At 34.8% G+C, this 21,075-nt stretch overlaps 1 protein-coding gene across 2 annotated transcripts; it reads left to right on the top strand.

The window, feature by feature from the left end:
* Positions 1-15,136: 15,136 nt before the first annotated feature.
* LOC122001848 (protein SPIRAL1-like 3) lies at positions 15,137-18,342 on the top strand. Of its 2 annotated transcripts, XM_042556805.1 has the most exons (4): positions 15,154-15,279; positions 15,350-15,479; positions 17,022-17,268; positions 17,951-18,342. In XM_042556805.1, exons 3-4 carry the CDS (start codon positions 17,053-17,055, stop codon positions 18,029-18,031), a joined length of 297 nt encoding a protein of 98 aa, XP_042412739.1. In that variant the 5' UTR covers positions 15,154-15,279; positions 15,350-15,479; positions 17,022-17,052; the 3' UTR covers positions 18,032-18,342. The 2 variants fall into 2 exon arrangements, with proteins under 2 accessions (XP_042412738.1, XP_042412739.1); XM_042556804.1 differs by lacking the exon at positions 15,350-15,479 and having other exon boundaries at positions 15,137-15,279.
* Positions 18,343-21,075: the final 2,733 nt, after the last annotated feature.

Below are 21,075 nucleotides of genomic sequence, written 5' to 3'. Positions count from 1 at the left end.
AGGTGACTTGGGTCGAACGTGTTAAGTTCCGCAGGAGATCCAAGTCAAAACCTAAAAGAACAAATAGATTAAGTTTTGGATCAAACGTGTTAAGTTCCGCAGGCGATCCAAAATTTAATTTAAAAGAACACATGGTAGCTAGAAAAATGTTCAGACCTTTGTACAAAATTTTTGTACAGTGGAACCTCTAGGCTTTCCGAGTAGCAACCAACAGTGCTAACCACTAGACCCATCAGAGGGGACAAGGTTGCGACTTAATTGATTCAAGTACAAGTCTGTTAGATTTATAGAATGATAAATGGGTAGATAGATTAACGAAGCTATGGATCTAATAATTAAAAGCCTAGCAAGCAATTAAGAAGTTGGTAATACCAATACTAAAGAAGGGAGGAATAAATTGTTTATATGAAGTTGTTCTTGATATTAACTTAATACTTAAATAACCTTTGTAATTTTAGGATTCAAACTCGAGAGAGAGAAAGAGAGAGCACCGGATTTGAAGACTACTGGAACGTTCTACACTAGAGGTGGGCAGTTCCCTCTTGTTCTATTTTAGATCCTTTGTATTTGGTACATGATTTTATTTCATTGTTATAATCGTATACATAGCTTACTTTGACGTTATGTTTGATTAATTCCTGATATTACTATTTGTTCTACTTGCCCTTATGTTTATTCCATTGGACATTTATGCAGACTCCTTATTTCTATGTGTGATTGTTTATACATGTACAATACCTTTATACAATGATATAGCTGGTGACGTGCATCCTAATACACACTGATGTCTGTTTTTGCTCTTATTGGTTGAGTACTTGTATATTTTGATTGTCCATGAGACTATCCGTAGTAGCGTGTTTGCCCGTAATCCATAGCCAGATAGCTACATTCATGCCCTATCTGCCCATGAGACCATCTGTGGTAGAGTGTTCTCTCGTAGGCAGTGACCACGAGTCTACCCATGGGACCATTAGTGGTAGAGTGTTCTTTAACAGACAGTGACGTTTTACATGCCCTGGCTGACTGTTTTACTGCAGTCAATAGTTGTATACTCGTTATATGTATATGCCATGTTCGGTTGTTTAGGTTTGTGGGTTTCTAAGTTGGTGCTTTGCTCTTACCTTCGCTAGTAATTGGTATACCTGAGACTGCTCCTTTACTTTTTGATATCATGCACAATCAATCTTATACTCACAAAGTATCTTTTACTCACTATCCCTTTGCCTCCTTTTTATTTTTAGGTTAGCAGGTAGACAAATAAAATCATGTTGCTTGGAGGTCCTAGCTGTCGGCTCTATGTCGTCTGAGATGTCTCTTGTTCATTTTTGTTGTTATAGCATTTTGATTTTCTGGTATTCGAGATTTGCTTTGAAATTTGCTTTAATAACTTGTTTTGTTTTACTTTCATAGTTGCTCCACTTGGTCAATTTACAAATAAAGTATGCTATTTGTTAGGCATACGCGCATGTAGACATTTTCCTATTTATACATTTTATATTAGTTTATGTGAGTCTTCTTATGTCTTCTGTTGTGATTGTACCTAGGCATATGGGTTGAGGTTATTGCTTATGTATACTTGAGCGACTATGCATCTAGGTTCCATTTGTTGTCATAAGGGGGGAGATGTTGTCTGTTTATCAGGCAGGGACTTTTTCAGGGCGTGACAACCACATTTGAAAATCTAAATAGGTGAGATGCTACGAAAATTAAGTATTTTTTAATCATGTTTAGATTGTAGGTTGCATACTTATGCTTTTATTTTACTAGTCTTTCATTCTTGCAAGTACATAGTTTTTTCTTTTCTTAATTTTTTTTATCAAAATTGATTTCAAAATTTTTTATCTTTAAAATATATTTTTTTTAATCTTGAAACACATTTTCAAAATTTTTACCCTTTAAAACCAGTTTGAGGTTGTTGAATTTTCTTTAATAATATTTTCAAAATTTTTCAAAAGAAGTATTAATTAAATGGGAGGAATTTCAAATCATTGAAATTTTTTTACAAAAAGTGTTTGAAATTTAGGCTTTTGCAAAGAACACTGCTTATTTTTTATATATATCAAAGGGGTTGAAAAAGTACAGTAAGTTAAGTATTTTCAAAAGTTAAATATTTTTAAAAGCAAAGTAATATTTTTTCAAAAGAAGGTTTACAAGTTAAATACTTTCAAAAGTATTGGTTTAAAAGTTAAGTAAAATTTTTAAAATTAAGTAAATTTTTTAAAATTAAGTGTTATTTTTAGGAGACCTTTTTAAAATTTCAAAAGCTATGATTAATAACTAAGGATTGTTTTCAGGAGGAGCTTTTAAAGTTTCAAAAACTAATTACTTTTCAGAGAGGTTAAAGCTAAAATGTTCTTTTTGGAATTTTAATTTAGAAATATTAACTTGAAAAAAAATATTTCAATATTTAGAAATTTCTTAGTTTTAAAAAAATTTTTTTTTTTAATTTTTACTTTGAAAAAGCATTCTTTTTAAAATTCTTGTAAAAAATTTTATTTGCTCTTAACTTGTTGAAATATTATTTGCTTAATTTAACTTTGAACTATGTTACCATAATTAAAAAGTGAGAGATTGTTAATGTAGAAAGCACCAGATAATTGAACCTAAGTTTAGACAATGATAAATGATTCAAAGTTAATGTTTGTTGTTGTACTGATAAGGTTGGTTGAGTATGCAGGAAAGTCCTAAGTGATCTTAGGCAAGGTGAAAGTCCTAGTTAAGGTTAGGCAAAGAAGTCCTAGTGGACACTAGGCAGGTGGAAAGTTCTAGTTGCAGTTAGGAAAGGAAGTCTTGGTTCAGGGGACTGGGCGAATTCTTGACAGGTCGAGGATGTCGGGAAGAAATCATAGGATCGATGACACTAGGGAAAAGTCCTGGGGGTCGCGGACTGTTGGGTTTTTCGAGCCGCGAAAATCGCGTTTTCGCGTCGCGGAAACCCCGAATCACCCTAGCCATTGGATCTCGTGCGAAGAAAACTTTCCGAAAACACGAGTACGAGTTTTAAACTATGATCTACAGTAGATCTACAAAGGAAAAACATTTTACCTTGGAAGTGTGCCCTCACAAATCCCGCTCGTCCAACGGTACGTCGGATCTCGAAGTTGTCAACGTAAACAACTCTCTAGTGATATCCACACGAACAAGGTGTGTTCTCTAACACACAAGGATGGAGAAGAGAGCACCCAAGTGTGCTAGCACTTTCTAGGGCTCTCGGGTAGGATTTAGAAAGGGGAGAAAGGAGAGAAAGAAAAAGGGATCTCACATAATCCTCTAGGTATCCTCCTTTGTGACCTTCACTTCACCCTTTTCTTGGAACACAACTCATACACCTTCTCCCTCCATGAAAGCTCACGGCAACCACAGCAAAGGAGGAGGAAGAAGCTAGGAAGAAGATGGAATAAATTACCACCACATCAATATACCACCAAAAATGAAAAACCCCTCTCATTATGTGGCCGGCCACACATGGGTAACCCCCTCATTTAATGTGGCCGACCACATTAAATGGAGGATTGTAACCTCCTTGACAACTAGGAGATGATGTGGCTGCCATGTAGGATGAGTCATCCTCCATGAAGTGGCAATTCATCAAGTCAAACTTGATGTTTCAACTTCCCATTTTGGTCAAGTCAAAATTGACCAAATCTCTTCCATGTTGAGTTCAATTCATTCTTTGATTCAAGCCAATTTCAATCTAATGAATCTCAATTCATTAATATAAATTGACTTAATGAATCAAATTTAAATTAGACTCATTCAACAATTGAATCTAATTGAGTCTAACTCAATAAGTCTAATTTGAATTAATCCGAATCCAATCTTTGGTGCATCATATGAACCTAATCCAATTGGTTCATCCTATGAACCTAATCTCCATCCACTTGTTCTTTGTGTGTGACCCAATAGCTTCTTGTAACGTTGGCAATGTTTCTAAACTCCTTTAGAAACATAAGCAATGAGCGGCATCTAGCAATACATCATTGCTACCCAAGTTACAAGAAATGTTGAGATCCAACATCACCTTGTGACTAATAATTGTGACTCCTCACAATATATGACAAGTGTCCTTCTATCCTAGACATCTAGATTGATCAATGTGAGGCATAGACCGTGTCATCCTCTGACCAATCTAAATCTTGAACTCCAAGTAGACTTACTAAATCAAATGAGCTCAATATCCTATATTGACTCATTTGGGCATGGTCATGCACTTCGTGGTCTCACTCTATCAAGAATACCGATGTCTCTCCCATCATATAGGAGGGATAGATCGCATCTACATCACTCACATCCCTCTGCATAATTTGTTACATACCCAGTAATCGCCTTTATAGTCCACCCAGTTATGGGTGACGTTTGACGAAGCCAAAGTATGTAACTCCTTATATAGGGAACCATGGTGACTTCAGATCTAAGGACTAGTAGTCATACTAATAGCCACATGAGAAAGTATATGACACTCATATAACGATCCATGATACTTTCTCATGGCGGGTCATTCAGTATACATTCTCTAATGTATACCCATGTGTCAACTTGATATCTCTATATCCATGACTTGTGAGATCAAATCATCGAGTTGACCTACATGCTAGTCTTATTGCATTAACATTATCCCTGAATGTTAATACTCGACTAAGAATGATTAAGAGTAGTGTTCCCTATATCATCTCACTATCGGTTCAACTAACCGATTGATATAGGTAAGAACCGTCTACTCATGGACATTATTATACTTAGTTTATTTGGCACCAATACAAGTAAGTATAATAACCAAAATCCAAATGCATTTATTTATATAGAATATGATACAATAAGTCCAATATACAATCATCAAATGATTGGCTCTAGGGCTCTAGCTAACACGGACATCAGGTGGAAGACTAGACGGGTCGGGGTTCGGACGTCTAGCCAAAAGTTTTGAGGTCTCGAATGTTGAGCTAAATTTCAAATGGTTTAGAGGTCTGGTTTAGAAAAAGGTAAACTCTACTGAGAATAGTAGGTGAGGAATCATTTCCCGTAGAGGGAACAATAGGCGTTAGTCTGACATAGAGTTTCAAATGAAACTCAAAGTCAAAATCGGACAATATGGAGATTGTCAAATATTACTCTTCTTTACATATTATTACTTGTCGGCCTAACCTTATAATGCAAGAAAGAAAAAGAAAAATCAAGGGGCTCTAGGCACCTAGACCTTATCTAAGCGTAAGGAGGTCCGAGCGCTCGGAGTTGCTCCAGGCACCCGACAGGTGGATAAGGCGCCCGGACGATGGTTGAGGTGGCACACACTAGTTGGCTAGCGCACGTCACAGTCCAGGGGCCTAGACTGGTCCGGGCTCCCGGAGGTGGATAAAGTTTACTGGATAAACATTCGACGAGGTGCAGGCACGTTAACACACCAAGTGCCCGGGGGTGGCTCCAGGCACCTAGAGAGGTCCAATATAAAGGCCTTTGAGCAACAACTTTAGGAAATCAATTCGAATGACATTCTCTCTTGCGCACTGCTCCAGAAATTACTCTACGATGCTAAAATGCGGCTCCGACAACCTACGTTAAAGTTTTCCAATTCCATTTGTTGTTGGTAACTTTATTTTATAGCTATTATACTTCAATTTGTAATCTTATTCGAGTTATTAGTGGATTGTCCAATGAAAGCGCTCTCAAGTGTAGGCCTTAGAGTAGAAGTGTCACAGGTTTCGAACCAAGTAAAAACTTGGCTGTGCTATTCTTTATTCTTATTTATGCTGCATTTTCTTTCTCGATAGTTTTACACAAAAAAAATAAAAAAGCCACGAGCGATATTCACCCCCATCTAGCGCTTTCGATCCAACAGTATCAGAGTGGGGCGAGATGATAGTACATTAGGGAAGCTTGATCTAGGAGTCAAATAGGGTAAGGTGTACCCTATTTGGTCTACTTAGCTAAGTAGAACTAACCGAAGCTACCTCGTCTCATCCTAGACTACTTACACCAAGGTTTTTAATATAAAAATTAAATATACAATTTCTTTAAAAAACTTTGTCTAAAAATAGTCGTTGTTCTGATATCCAAAAAGGCCCCTATTCCTCGCCACAGCCTGAAAGCTAATTTTTAAAATGTGTATTTAATTGATTGATGGTTAAACTTGAATCTAACTCAAATGTCAATCAATTCTTAAATTGCAAATTAAATTAATGAAGATAAAATTAATAAATATCTCATAAAAATTAAAGGTTTTCTGATTGATAATTAAAAAAAAGGTGAGATGAATTTTAGAACTAATTAGATTAATTAAAGTTAAACTAATTCAACTTAAACAAACTTTAAATTAAACTTTAATTAATTCAACGTAAACAAACTTTAAATTAACATTGATCAAGTTTAGTAATCCTTCTAAGACAATAACTTGCTAGATATTTTACTTGACTTAACTAAGTGAACATTAATATTTTCTAATAGACAACTAGTAACTAAAGGTTAGATATTTATTTTAAGGAGAGTAGATGATTTTTTAAAATATTTTTTTAACAAAAATTAGTTTATTTTTTGTATGCTTGGATAATAAGGGAATTAATCTTTAAATCTTGTTTATCTGCTCTCTTTCTTAAGTAAATTTCACAAACTGCCTTAGTATGTTGCAAAATTACTTAAGAAGTTTTTTAAGAACATTCCCCTCATTGAAAATATAATAAAATGCTAATTTTAAAAATTAAAAAAGTGGGTAGTATTTGTTGGTCCAGTGTAGACCGACTAAAGAGGGTTGAATAACCTTACAATATAAATTCAAACTTTCTCTTACTTCTAGACTTAGTAAGGACAAACACACATTTGTTAATTAAGATAAACATAAAATAGAAGAGACAAAGAGTTTTACTTGGTTTTCAACCAAGGAGATTGCTAGTCCAAGGTAATGAAATCTCCATTAAATAGTTCCTTCGTTGAAAGCAGAGTAGCCTCTTATAGAAATTGAAAGCATAGAAACTAAAGAACAAGTTTGTAAATGAAAGTACAAGTGTTGTTTTAAAACTTTTAGGACCAGAGCTCTATTTATAGTCCACTAGTCGAGGTTAGTCGTTGGCTAATGTGGCACCTCCAGTCCAGGTGCTCGGATTAGGTCAATCCGATCCACTCTGCAATGACTTCTTTCTCCAGTGATTATCGCTTCCCAAGCACCTGGACCAAGTCCGGGTGCTTGGAGTTTGCTGACATGGATTCCAGTATGATCCTCATTGCAATGACTCATCAATGTGGCCGAGACTGTCTAGGCACCTAGACCTGGTCCTGGCGCCTAGAGTCCGGGCACTTGGACCTAGTCCAAGCACTTGGACAAAGCCAACTTCTAACGTTGACTTTCTCTTCAGTTTCTCGTCCCTCAGAAGCGTCACACACATCCTTCTTGTCCGTAGTGTATTCTTCTACAACTTCTCATCCCTAGGATACTCTGAGTCAGTTGACTCACTTCCTGTGCTATCCTTCTTACTCGTTGCGTCTTCCTTTGAAATTCTTATATTCCTAAGTCCCTTCACACTTAGATCCAATGTATAAAAAAATTCTAAATTTAACTTGGTTGATCACATCAAAACCAATCTGAGGTACTTACAATCCCCCATTTTTTGATATGCATCAACCCAAGTTAAGTTAGAGTTAACCAAAATAATTTAAATAAGATAATGAATTTGTAATAAATTCAATGAAATATAAAATGTTATACCTCCCCCTTTATTTATTCCTTTCTCTTAACTTAGGTGGCGTTTAGTATACGAGTATGGGAATGAGGAATTTGATTTATTTCCAAACCTTATGTTTGGTTGATGTGAATGAAAATTATATTTTGGAATGAAACAAAAAAACTTAGGTATTGATGAAACCCACCTCCTTTTTTAGGTTTCAACATATCCAAAAACTTGGATATCATCTAAATTATTTTGGACAAAAAATATCCTTAATATATTTGTTTAATTTTACTTTATGTCGAGTCCCTAGGGCTATGGTGACACGATAGGACATCCACTTTGTCACCCAGACATCCATAGTTCGATCTCCAAGTATGACGTATTTACAAGAATTTTTCCTCTAAATAGAGGGTACAACCAAATGATGCTAGGCTTCTGGGCTGGCTGTCATGTGGACTTAGCTTCTCAATTTACCCTGATGGTTAGTGAAAAACTTCTGTGAGACCAGATCGATCATCCCAAAGATAATTAATAAGGTTTATTGAGATTATCATACTTTCTTTCATTCACCTTTTAAGAGTGATAGCTCATCTTTTTAACTTTCTCAAAGAATGTTAGGAAAAAATTTGAAGAAAATTTAGAAAAATATTGAAACTTTTCCTAGGGGGTGTGAAACAAAATTTGCAGTAATCTACCTTTCTACCAAAATTAATTTTCAAAGAAGTATTTTTTTAATCAAGTAAACTAATAATTTTAGAAAAATAATTTAAAAATTATTTTATTGTCTCAAAAATTCTTGAAAATTTTTTATAATAACAATCATAAGAATTTGAAGACATGATAAAATTTCATGCACAGAATATATTTATTTTAAATGAAATAAATATTTTTTAACATGAATGATTATTTTTAAATTTAAATTTTTAAAAATAGAATTTCTCATCTAAAAATATTGTTGATTTTTCTATGCATTCAAAATTTAACGACCTTTAGCCTAAAAATTATTTTTTTCAAAATTAATGCCTAAAAAATTTTAATTTTTAAAATTTACTTTTTTGATAAAAAATTCATAAAAATTTAATTACTAGTAAAAAAAAATCAGAATTTTTTATACTAATAGTTGATCCATTTTTATATTACAAAAAAAATTCAATAGCAAACATGAAAAGTAGATTTACTAAATAATTATTTTTTTCAAGCATGTTTAAAATTAAATAAAATTAAATATAAGCATGCAAATAAAATCAATTTAATAGTTTAAAACGGATTTAAAAATCCAATATAAATTTCTACCTACTAGATTAATCAAGTATTTTATTGAAATATAATTTCAAAGCATTTTTATAATTTGACGCCTATGAGATCTAATATATCAATTTAGTCCTTCAATTTTTAAAATGAGAAATATTCAAATTTGACATGTATCTTATTTTCGACAAATCTATTTGTTGTTTTCAATTATGTATTTTCTTTTTAAATTTTATCAAAAAGTTCTAATGGTTTATCTTTAACTCATCGTTTTCTATTTTAAATCCATACATGTAGTTCGTAGTTTGCATAATGACCTAGATAATATTTTTATACCTTCATACAACTGATCAAGAGGTACGAGTCATGCCTCATTTACCGTGTTGGACTTGTAATTTGAAGCTTCCCCTTCATCGATGCTTTCGATGCTCATCTCAGACGAAGTTTCACTGTGTTTTTCTTCTTGATGACTTGCTATTAGTGCAAATTCGGTGTAAGCTTCGATCTCGAACTTTGACGACGACTCATCCCATGTCGCTTTTAGATTTTTTTACTTCGATTGTCCCTTTATCTCTTTCCTTACTTTTCAGCTTTGGACAGTTATCCTTGATGTGTCATTCTTCTTGGCAGTTGTAGTATCTGACTTTCCTCTTTCACAGAAGGAATTTCTTGGCCTGTGACTTATTAAATCTATTAGTTTAAAAAAACTTATTTAGCTTTCTTACCATAAATGTGTAGGAACGGAAAGATGCTGGGGGGGGGTGAATAGCGTTCGTCGAAAATCGAAAACGAATTAAATCGAATTACGCAGTGGAAGAATAAAAGACAACACTAACACAAGTAGTTTTACTTGGTTCGGAGCCTTCGATGACTCCTACTCCAAGGTTCACGATCGTCGATCACTTTGGTTGGGCAATCACTATCAGTTCGAATAAGATGTTATAAGTATTGAGTATAAGAACTGAACTCGTTATCGACAAATAGAAAGGAAATAAGAATCTCTCGTTCTTCAAATTTCAGAGTAGCCTTTCAGTGTTATCGGAGTTTTTTCGGAGCAACACGCAAGAGAGAAACTTATAGTAATTGTTGTTCTGAAGCTTTTGGTTGAAGGTCTTTATATAGGCTCATTCTAAGTGCCTAGACCACGTGGCTTGGCCAGTCAACGCGCTCCACATCAGCTTTTGGATGAATTTTTGGGTCCAGACGCTTGGACCGACTCCGGGCGCCTGACCGCCTAGGTGCCAACGACACTTGCCCGAGCGAACCTGGTTCGGGCGCTCGGACTCCAGGCGCCTGAACTCTCCTTTTCTTTAGCAGCTTCTTCCCTGTAAAAAGATTAGTCCAGATAATAGAAAATATATTTATCTTACAAAACAGAGTTAGCACAATATAATAAAATAATAGTAGTAATTAGATCTTTTCTCCTCGAGATTAGGATCTAGTCAAGATCTCAATTTAGGTTTCCCAAATGGACCTAAGCTATACCAACGCCTACAGTCCTCTCAACGGGAAACATGCCCTCACTAGATTTCTCCTTCAGTTACTTACATCCACTTACCAACTGTAGTACTTTGACTTGCCTTTAACCCACTAGGTCTTCTCGCCAGTTGTCAGGTCTGTAGACCCAATTGGACTTCGACCAGTTGTCAGGTACTGCGGACCCAACCAGAGTTCCCACCATATATCGGGTCCCGTGGATTTATCTGGACTTCCTAGTAGCTATCAGGTCCCACGAACCTAGTTGGATTTCAGTCTGGTGTCAGGTCCTTTAGAACAATCAACTCCTGCACACTTGGTAGAAATGTTAGACAAACATCACATCTAGCTATCTATTTGTCATACATTAAAATCCGATTATTAGTGCAACCTGCACCAACAAAATGCTTCTTTGTCTTCGTTGAGTGAAGAATCTGACTCCGATTCACCTTCTTGTTGACTTTCAATGTTAAGTTATGATTTGATTCCTTTTATTTTCTTATACTTGCATATTTAGACTCATGTAATTCTAATGTAGAAAATAAATCTTCTAAAGTACTCACTTCCAAGTCTTTTGAGATGTAATAGACATCTACTATTGATGTCTACTCTGGAGTTTTCGGAAAAGCATTAAGTGCATAACGAACTGAATCCAAATTTATTATTGATTCATCAAGGTTGATAAGTCCTGTGATTAGCTCCTTGATCTTTGCTTGTAGTTAAGCCACCGTCTCTCCTTTTTCCATTTAGAGGTTTGTTAACTTACTTCGAAGGATGTCTCATCTTACTAGCTTTACTTTTGATGTGCCTTCGCGAAGCTCCAGGAACTTCTCCCAGAGTTCTTTGACCGAGGTGTAACTTCCAATGTGGTTGACTTCTTGAGATGGTAGTACAGTTAGCAGATGAAATTTTACTTTTCCATTGGCCACAATGTCGCTCTACTCTTTCTTGTTCCAGAAGTGTTCTTCCTTCTCCTCTCCATGCTAATCTCTGGATGCTATAAAGCCATATTTAATGATCAGTAAGATCTCAAAATTGGTCTTAAAAATACCTCCATCTTCTTTTTTCATATGGTGAAATCTCTCTTGAACTTCGGTGGATGAATGCTTGCTCCGACCCTCTTCTTATTACTTCAGTTGGCGGTTAGTCATTCTAAAGCGCACCTTGCTCTGATACTAATTGTTGGTCCCATATAGGCTGGCTAGAGGGGGGATTGAATAGCTCTGCAATATAAATTCAAACTTTTTCTTGCTTCTAGACTTAGCAAGGATAAACACACATTAGTTAATTAAGATAAACATAAAATAGAAAAGGCAAAGAGTTTTACTTGGTTTGCAACCAAGGAGGTTGCTAGTCTAAGGAAATGAAAGCTCCACTAAACAACTCCTTCATTGAAGGTGGAGTAGCTTCTTATAGAAATTGAAAGTACAGAAACTAAAGAACGAGTTAGTAAATAAAAGTACAAGTGTTGTTTTAAAAATTCAAGGACCCGGGCTCTATTTATAGCCCACTAATTGAGGTTGGCCATTGGTTGACGTGGCACCTCATAATACCTAGATCTGGTCCGGGCACATGGACCGGGTCGATCTGATCCACTTCCAATGACTTCTTTCTCCAACGATTATCGCTTCTCGTGTGCCTGGAGTCTGTTGATGTGGACTCTAGTCTGGTCCTCACTGCAACTACTCGATGATGTGGTCGGGACTGTCCAGGTGCTTGGACCTAGTCGGGGCGCCTCAAGTCTAGGCCCCTAGACCTAGTTCAGGCACTGGATGAAGTCAACTTCTGATGTTTACTTTGTCCGGTCGCTTGGGTGATTCTCCAGCCGTCCATAGTTAAGCTCACTCGAACTCAACTCAGGCCTTCTCGTCGAGCAATTTTCCTACCTAGCTTCTCATCCCTAGGAAGCTCTGCACACGTCCTTCTGGTCCGTCAATATACTCTTCTGTAGCTTCTCGTCCCTCGGATGCACCAACCCTGTTGACTCGCTTCCCGTGCCATCATTCTCACTCGCTATGTCTTTTGCTCGACTTCTTGTATTCCTAAGTCCCTGCATACTTAGACATAAGGTATTAAAAACGCTGAGCCTAACTTAACTTGGCTGATCACATCAAAATTAACCTGGAGTACTTACAATATTTTTTTAAAATCTAAATCGATTTTTTAACTTTTCAAACAAAGTGTTTCAAAACTTCAAAATTGTTTGGCAAAAACATTCTCTCTTACAAAATTTATTTTTGATATATGTCAAGGGAGAGAGAAAGACTAAAAGTTAAGTTAATATTTTTCAAAATATGTAAATGAATTTTATTTTAAAAGTACACTATCTTTGAAAATCTCCAAGGGGAGAATATCAAATTAAGGGGAGCAATTTTTTTTTAAAAAAAATCCCTACTTTAAAAATTTAAAAGCTTCTCTTAAAACACTTAACTTATTTTTAAAGAATTTTTTTTTGTGTTAAATTTTTTTAAGTGTTATGTTTTTACTTAATTTTGATCCAAGTTTTCCCATAAATGAAAAAGGAGATTGTTGATATTGAAAATACTAGCTAATCAAACTTAATTTTGATAATGGCAAGGGTTCAAAGTTAAGCTGCATTGTGATTTAACAATCTTACTTAAGTGTGTAGGAAAGACCTAGTTGAGGTTAGGCAATGAAGTCCTGGTTAAGAGATTGAGCATGAAGTCTTGGTCAAGGGATTGGGCATGAAATCCTAGTCAAGTAGACTGGGCAAAAGTCTTAGCAGATTGAGGATATTGGACGGAAGTCATAGGGTCGCGAACACTAGGCAGAAGTCTAGGAGGGTCGAGGATTGAACGTCTAGCAGAAGTCCCGTGGGTCAAGGTCAGATGCTAAGCAAAAGTCCAAATAGGTGTTTGCTAAAAGGTAACTATCCTGAGAGGAGTATGTGATGACTTGTTCCCCGTTAAGGGAACAGTAGGCATCAGTTCGACTTAGGATTTCATAAAAAATTTGAAATTCAAAACCGGACAATCCTATGGTTGTCAAACTAAGTTAAAATGCTATATTTTGCCTTTTGTATTAACTTTGTGGTGCAAGAAATTGAAGTTAAAAGTTGGTCGTTAAAGGGATTTTTAGGCGCACGGGAAGGGTCTAAGCACCCAGATGTTCAAGCACCAGAGTGGGTCCAAGCGCTCGGAGTGGGTCCAAGCGATCGGATTGGGCTGAACCCAGCCATGAGTGCAGATAAGGTGGCATGCTCCGATTGGCGAACACACGTCAGAGTCGAGGCGCTCGGATGGGTCCAGGCCCTTGGAGATGGATAAGACTTACGCAGATAGAGTTTCGCCAATCAGCTATCTAGGCACCCGAGGGTGGTCCAAGCATCTGAATTAGGTAAATTTCAAACAAAGAAGGATTGAATATGCTTCAGTCAAGGCACTTGAGACTGGTCCAAGCACCTGGAAAAGGGTATAAAAGGGCTTCGACTAGTAGTTTTAGAATACATTTCTCTATAATTTATGTACTTGTGTGCTACTCCGAAAAGCTCTCCATGTCATCCTAAAGCTGATCCGATAACCAACATCAAAGCTGCTATTCATTTAAAGTTGTCGGTAAATTTTGTATTTGCATTTACTTTGTAATTCAAATTTCTTCTGTAATTCTTCAAGCTATTAGTGAATTGTCCAATGTAAACACTCAATGAGTGTGAGCCTTGGAGTAGAAGTTGTTGAAGATTCGGAACCAAGTAAAACTAACTTGTGTTAACGATTTCTTTATCATTCTCTTAATTATATTTCTGCTATATTTTCTCTCATTTTTACAAAAAATATAAAAAAAAACTACGCGTGTTATTTACCTCACTCTAGCGCATTCTTCGATCCTTCATATTTCAACAATCTGATGAAGATTTTACCATTATCGATGTCTAATATCTTTTAGTCAAAATCAAATTGTATCAAAACCAAATATTCATACTAAACTTAATTTTTAGATGCCTAAATAGATTACAAATAGATATTAATCAAGTTTTTTTTTTAAGTTGACACTTGGATTAATTCTAGGAATTATATCATATATTTAGCTTATATCGACTAATCCTAAGTTAAATAGTCTAATTTCATAGAAATTTTTCATGAGTCAATAGGATAAATCAGGAAAAACTCACATCGAACGACCTATCAGTCCAATATTTTTAAGTCAATTGTTCATTAAAAAAAAATTATCCATTAAATCATCAAATTTAAAACTCTTATATACCTGATAAACTGAAAAAACTCCTGCCACCCTATTGTTAGGGGGGGGGGAGGAGAATATCAGTGAAGTTGCTTTATAATAATCAACTAATTAGGCTCAATCAATGGGTAGTCCATCTAAATATATTGAATATGTTGATACCAAATTATGATGTCTGGTTGACTTGTAGCAATTATATTGGTGTTAAATAAATGCAAAAGCTTTTGAACATGGATGCATGTTACTTCTTCCTCTTAGTTTTGACCCCAAAAAAATTTAATTGACTTGCTTTTGTGGGATTTTTTTCTAATTAATTATATATACTTTTTTTGTTTGTTCTACACTTTTCATGTGTTCATTACGATTAAAGTAAATTGCAATCCAAATATATATTGATATATGAGTTGTCATCTTTACCAAGGAACACACTTAGTTTTCATTATATATATAATTTGTTAATATTCGTAATAAAGATTATAAAATAATCATATTAAAGTGTATTTTTAGATTTTAAAACCCTGAATAATATTTTTTAAAAAATAGAATGGAAATTTTCCATTTAAACATCACTGTCTTTCTCGCTTTTATTTTCCGCTTTCTTTTTACCGCTTTAAATTCCGATCCCTCTTCGCAATCGCAGTAACCCCTCTCTCTGAATCTACCGTCTCTTCTTGCGATCTGATCCTGCCCTCCCTGGTCCGGAAAGGTATGAGATCTTAATCCTGTGTGTGGATTTCTCTTCCATTTTGCTGTTAATCCATGTTTGCATTTTGTAGTTTTGTTACTGTTCTTCGTTTATAACCTGTCGAAGCTCCTGTCCTCGATCGGCTTTTTCAGCTTATGGATCTCGAGATTGTTTCTTTTGTTGAGGCTATCTCAAGTGAAATCAGACGTTGCTTCTCAGTGGCGGCTCTCTTTTCATTTGCCCCTTAAGATTCGTCTTTTTACTTATATTATTTCCCCTAAAAATCGTTTTTTGCCCTGCCGCTTTGATACGACTGAGGTCTTGGTGATTGTAGTTGTTAGCGGTTGGAGCTATGCTCCGAATTTGATCAGATTTTTCGTAAGCTTTGTAAATTCGGAGTTCCTTTCTTACTGTTTTTTGAAACAATGGGAAGTTTGGTTTTGTTTAGAATGGGGCAAAAACATGTGATATTGTCTTTCTTAGTTCTTTATTGAAAGAGTTTCTGTTCTTATGGAAGACTATGTGATTCGTAGCTGGGTGGAATTTCTTAATCAATTCAAATTTCTCTCAAAATTTTGCTTCAAAAAAAAAAAAAAAAAAGAGATCACTGACGGAGGCCATGTATAGTTATGATTTGCAACAGTTATTGTTATATGTAAACGCCTCTTTGGCTTACCTAATTTCCTATTTATCAATTTGGATTTTAGTTGCAGTAAAGCTATCATGTGGAGCCTCAACATTGTTCTTAAAATGACATATTACCTCGATATTTATCTTGTAATATTATCTTGTGTGACCTGATTGCAGTCTAATGGATTTTCCTGTTAATCCATAGTTTCGATAGTTTCCCTTTGGTCATGTAGTTGCAGGATATTCTTATGGGAATGCATGGTCGACGAAAAATTTGTTTATCATTTAAAAATATAAATAATGCTTCTTTAGAAGATAAATTCATCAATTTTCCATTAGAGTCAACTAGAGAGGTTACTTTTTAGCTGTATGCATTTCTTGCCTTCTATTGAGCAGAATTCTTGATGAAATCCATCTTTCTATAACCAATGGCTTAATTCTATCGTTACTATGCTATATGTAAAATTTGAGTTTATAGTGCATTACCTCAATATACTACCTAAAAAATACAAAAGCAAAGCTACGTTATTATTATGGTAACTGCTGAGCAAACATGGTGGCTAGCATCACCATGGTATCTACTAGCTGACGAACTGCTTTAAGCCAGAAAAGGTTTTCTGTGACCAGAAAGCTTCTTTGCTGAAATTAGTAGGTCATTTGATGGCATTTACTATATATGAGTATGTACAATGATTGACAATGGGGAGAGGCAAGACGGATTTTTAACTTCCTATCCTTTCCCCATTTTGGGAAGCAGTGTGTGGTTGGGCATATGGGATGAGTTGTTTTTTTCCCAAAGCTGCCACGTCCTACTTCTCATGCACGTTAGTCTGGGCACGACAATAAAATGTAAAATAAAATACATATGGTTATCTACAGAAAATATATAATGTAAACTAAATCTGGTTAGCGAGGTGAGGCAAGGCCAAGCATAAAATTCTATCTCACATCCGTCTTATCTTGTGTTTTTTTTTTGGTCTCGTTCTTTCCCCATTTACTTATTACAGTAAGGCAACCTTAATCATGGTGGATGATGTAAGGCAAATTGCTATCCCCATTTTTAACATCATTTCCATTTCAACCCTTCATTTATATCTAAGGTCATCGATTCAGTGGTGCTTGATATTTTGCAGAATATTGAAGTATAAACTAGGCAAGTTTAAAATGGGACGTGGCATAAGCAGTGGAGGGGGTCAGAGCTCCTTGGGGTACTTATTTGGTGGAGATGAGGCTCCAAAATCTGCATCTGACGCTGATGCACCAGTTCAAAAGCCAGCTCCTCCACCTCCTATCAACAAAGAGATTCCAGCAGGCATTCAAAGCAGTCAAGCTAAGAACTTCTATAGTGCAGATGGACAGAACTGTACCAATTTTATAACTGTAAGTTATTGCTGCCCTCCCTATGTTTATTTCTTAAATATGCCACCATTAAAAAATCTTTCAATCTGCATCAGGAGATATTAGATGCATTACTGGCCTCCCTATTGATGCGCAGGATGGCCATGACATTAAGCAACAGAAATCCTCCCATTTAATATTTGTTTCATGCATGATCTATGTATTTTGGCATAAGACTATAAAATATTGCTTGTAAATGAAGTGATTTAACAGTACATTTTGCAACCTAGCTCCCCATTGGTAGATCCTTGCAGTCTAATTAGAAGCAAAAGAAATAGAGAGCTATTTTTTGGTTGATAGATCTAAACAATGCACTGATTCTCATGAGATTCTTACACTTGGCATCTTTGGATCTGCTACATGTATACTTTTAAAGTGGTTGGCTAACCATTTATCTAAAAAATTCATGCTCTTAGAAAAAAAAACCATTTATATTTTTATAATGAACCATTGTACTTTTCTATATGAGACTAATGGCACAGAGCCTCCTAACTTCAACACCTCCATCATGACCGCATCAAATAGGCATATTCAAACTTACCATTTATGTTATTGTGATAGAGGCTAACCCACCAAATCCTGATAAGTAACTGCAGAGCATACAAGAAGCATCTTGCTATTTGTTGATCATCTACAAGCTAAATGTAAAAGTTTAATTGCACAGGATCGACCTTCGACTAAGGTGCATGCTGCTCCTGGTGGTGGTTCTTCGCTTGGTTACCTATTCGGCGATGGTGGTAAATGATGTCCATCTTAGCTGGTCTGGACATTGTGACTGTTGGCACCGAAAATCACTGCTCCTGGCTCTTATCTGATAAACTATGTTATGCAATTTGTATTTGATAAACCTTCTTAGCATGTATAGCTTTGATGTGCAAATGCACCAAATAGATTGGTGCATATTGATGATACAAGAAACAGGCACTTGTGATTTGTTCATTGTGTCGTTATCAATCTCGTGTCCCTATACACATTGAGTGTAGTCTCCACTGGAGATGAGCGCAATAAGGTTAACTTCTTCCTAACTATGCTATTATACAGTTTCGAACTTTAACATATTGTTAGAATTTATTACTAAATTGGTTGAACCACTGCTATCTTTGTTGGCTATCTTTCCTTTGTCAAATATGTTGGTCAATCCAATCTAATGGACCCACCAAGTTGTTGGTGTTTGGAGTAGAATTTTATTATACAGCAAATGGTTGTTGGTTTCAGCTTCTTGATGGTTACTTGGGATCGGACAATCTTAAGTATGAATTGAAAGCTTTGATTCTTGTGGAAGGCCAACATGCATTTGAGGCAAAGGAAAACAAAATTCCACCAACCCTAATGAGCATAATTAAAATCATTAAAAGTGGTGTTAACCTATAATTAATTCATTAGATCAGTATCAACACTAACAAGTAGGCATATTTGATGTTTTATATGAATGTTCTATCCTTTCAACGCTACTTAAAGATAAACCATTAATAACACTCGAGATATTAAAATATTTTTTAGTTATATTAGTTAGGTTTTATTGGTCTTCCTTTCCTTTGCCAAGAAAAATCTAATAGCTATCTTTTAAATATATGAATAGATCTTATCTTATTTCACTCATTTTTATTATTATATGTTACTACAACAAAAATCAAGAGTAACATTATGATCAAAAGCATATCGTTGAGAAGGCGAAACCATTGAGAAGCCACAACTCTTTAAAACTTAGATAAGAGGGATAATCTCAAGCCTTGATATTCTAATTTAATGTACTTAACTCTAAAATTTTTATGACTACCTAACATGTGAGATGAATTGCCCTAAAATTATAAAAATACCCTTTCTCGTTCTTTTGACTTAAGTTAGACAAACACTTAATTAATAGAAATAAATTGCATAAAAGAATAAATGAGACTACTGGATTTACTTGATTTGCAACCAAGGAGACTGTTAATTCAAGACAAGTGAAGCGGACTATTGAAACTCCTTCATCAAGGTCAGAGGTGGAGAAGCCTCGTACAATGATTAACAGCTCAGAAAATGAAAACTGACTTTAAAGTCTCATATACAAATGTTGTCTCAAATGAAGAGAATCATGACTCTATTTATAGTCTTTTGGTCAAATATGTTCGTTGATTGATGTGGCAACTTCAGACGCCTGGAGTGGGTCTGGGCACCCAGCGATGCACTTTATCTGCTCACAACGACTGTTCAACGACTCGATGATAAATCTTTATCGATACCCGAGTGCTTGGACTGTTGTTAACATAGACCCAAACTTTATCTGCAACAACGTCTCGAAGAGGAGGTGCTTGTTCAGTACCAGGCTGGTCCTGGTGCCTGGACCCAATCTGGGTAGTTAGAGTCCGGACGCCTAGACTTGGTCCAAGCGCTTGAATAAGTCAACTTTGCATTGATTTGTCTAGCTTCAACTCTGGTCGCTTGGGTGATTCTCCGGACATCTAGAGTTAAACTCACATGAACCCAACTCCGGTCTTCTTTCCTCGAGTAATCTTTCGCTTAGGCTTCTCATCCATCGGAAGCGTTGCGCGTGCCCTTCTCGCTCCATCGATGAATTCTTCTGTAGCTTCTTGTCCCTCGAATGCACCGAGTCCATCGACTCACTTCCCGTACTATCCTTCTTGTCTGCTACGTCTTCCACTCAACTTTTTGTATTTCTAAGTTCTTGCACACTTAGACATAAGGATCAAAACACAACATAACCAAACTTGACTTGGTTGACCATATAAAACCAACCCAGGGTACTTACAATCTTCCTCTTTTTGACGTACATCAACCCAAATTAAAGTTAAGAAAATAAACATAAAATTTATTTGAAAAATAAATTGACAATTTAAAACATGGATAATGCAATTATCTCTCCCTTAACCTCTAAATTTCTCTCCTCCTTTAATCACATAAAAAAAAGGGTAAATAGAGAAAAAAATATATAAAAATTTTACTAAGGGTGATTGAAATAGTAATCAATGATTTTTTTTTAAGAATTATTTTTTAAAAAATTAAATTTCTAAGAATTAAAGGCCAGATCTGTTAAAAATAATTTAAAATTTTTTAAAAATTCTAAAATTTTTTAAAAATTCTAAAATTTTTATCAACGTTAAACAGAAATATTCGGATTAGGATAAAATTTTTCACATAAAAAATAAATTTATTTTAATAGAAATAATTCATTTTATATAAAAACATATATTTTCCTAAAATAAATATTAAAAATAGATTTTGATCTCGAAAAATCTTGCTAAGTTTTCTGAGTATGTAAAATTGAATGTATATTTTTTAAAAATTAAAATTTCCACAATTAAAATTTTCAAAATTAAATTTTCAAGAATTTTTAATATTACAAATTAATTTTTGGTAAAAAATTCATAGAAAATTCATTAATGGTAAAAACATTTAGAAAATTAGTATTCTAGAATAATATCTACTCTATGCCATCATAAAAATTTTGAAAAAAAAAATTAATAGAAAGTTTACAGAAGAAATAATTTTTTAAGTAAGGAAATTCTAAACTAGGAATATATTTTCGTGACACTTTTGCAATTTGACATTTGTGATATCTAAAATACCAATTAAACTTTCTAAAATTTTGAACATTTGACCATGAATCATTCTTTTTCAATTTTTCTATTTGATCTAGGTAACTCTTAATTCTAAATTCTCCATTTTATTTATTCAATTTTTATTTTTAGTTTACATGAATTTCTAGAAAGTATTTTGATAAATTTATATAATTTATCATGAGGTAGAGAATGTACTTCACTTACTAAGTCGGTCTCGTTGTTCGATGCT

The sequence above is a fragment of the Zingiber officinale genome, chromosome 7A (genome assembly GCF_018446385.1).
Source record: "Zingiber officinale cultivar Zhangliang chromosome 7A, Zo_v1.1, whole genome shotgun sequence".
NCBI lineage: Eukaryota > Viridiplantae > Streptophyta > Magnoliopsida > Zingiberales > Zingiberaceae > Zingiber > Zingiber officinale.
The sequence above is the reverse complement of the archived record's forward strand: the minus strand, read 5'-3'. Positions and strand labels throughout refer to the sequence as shown.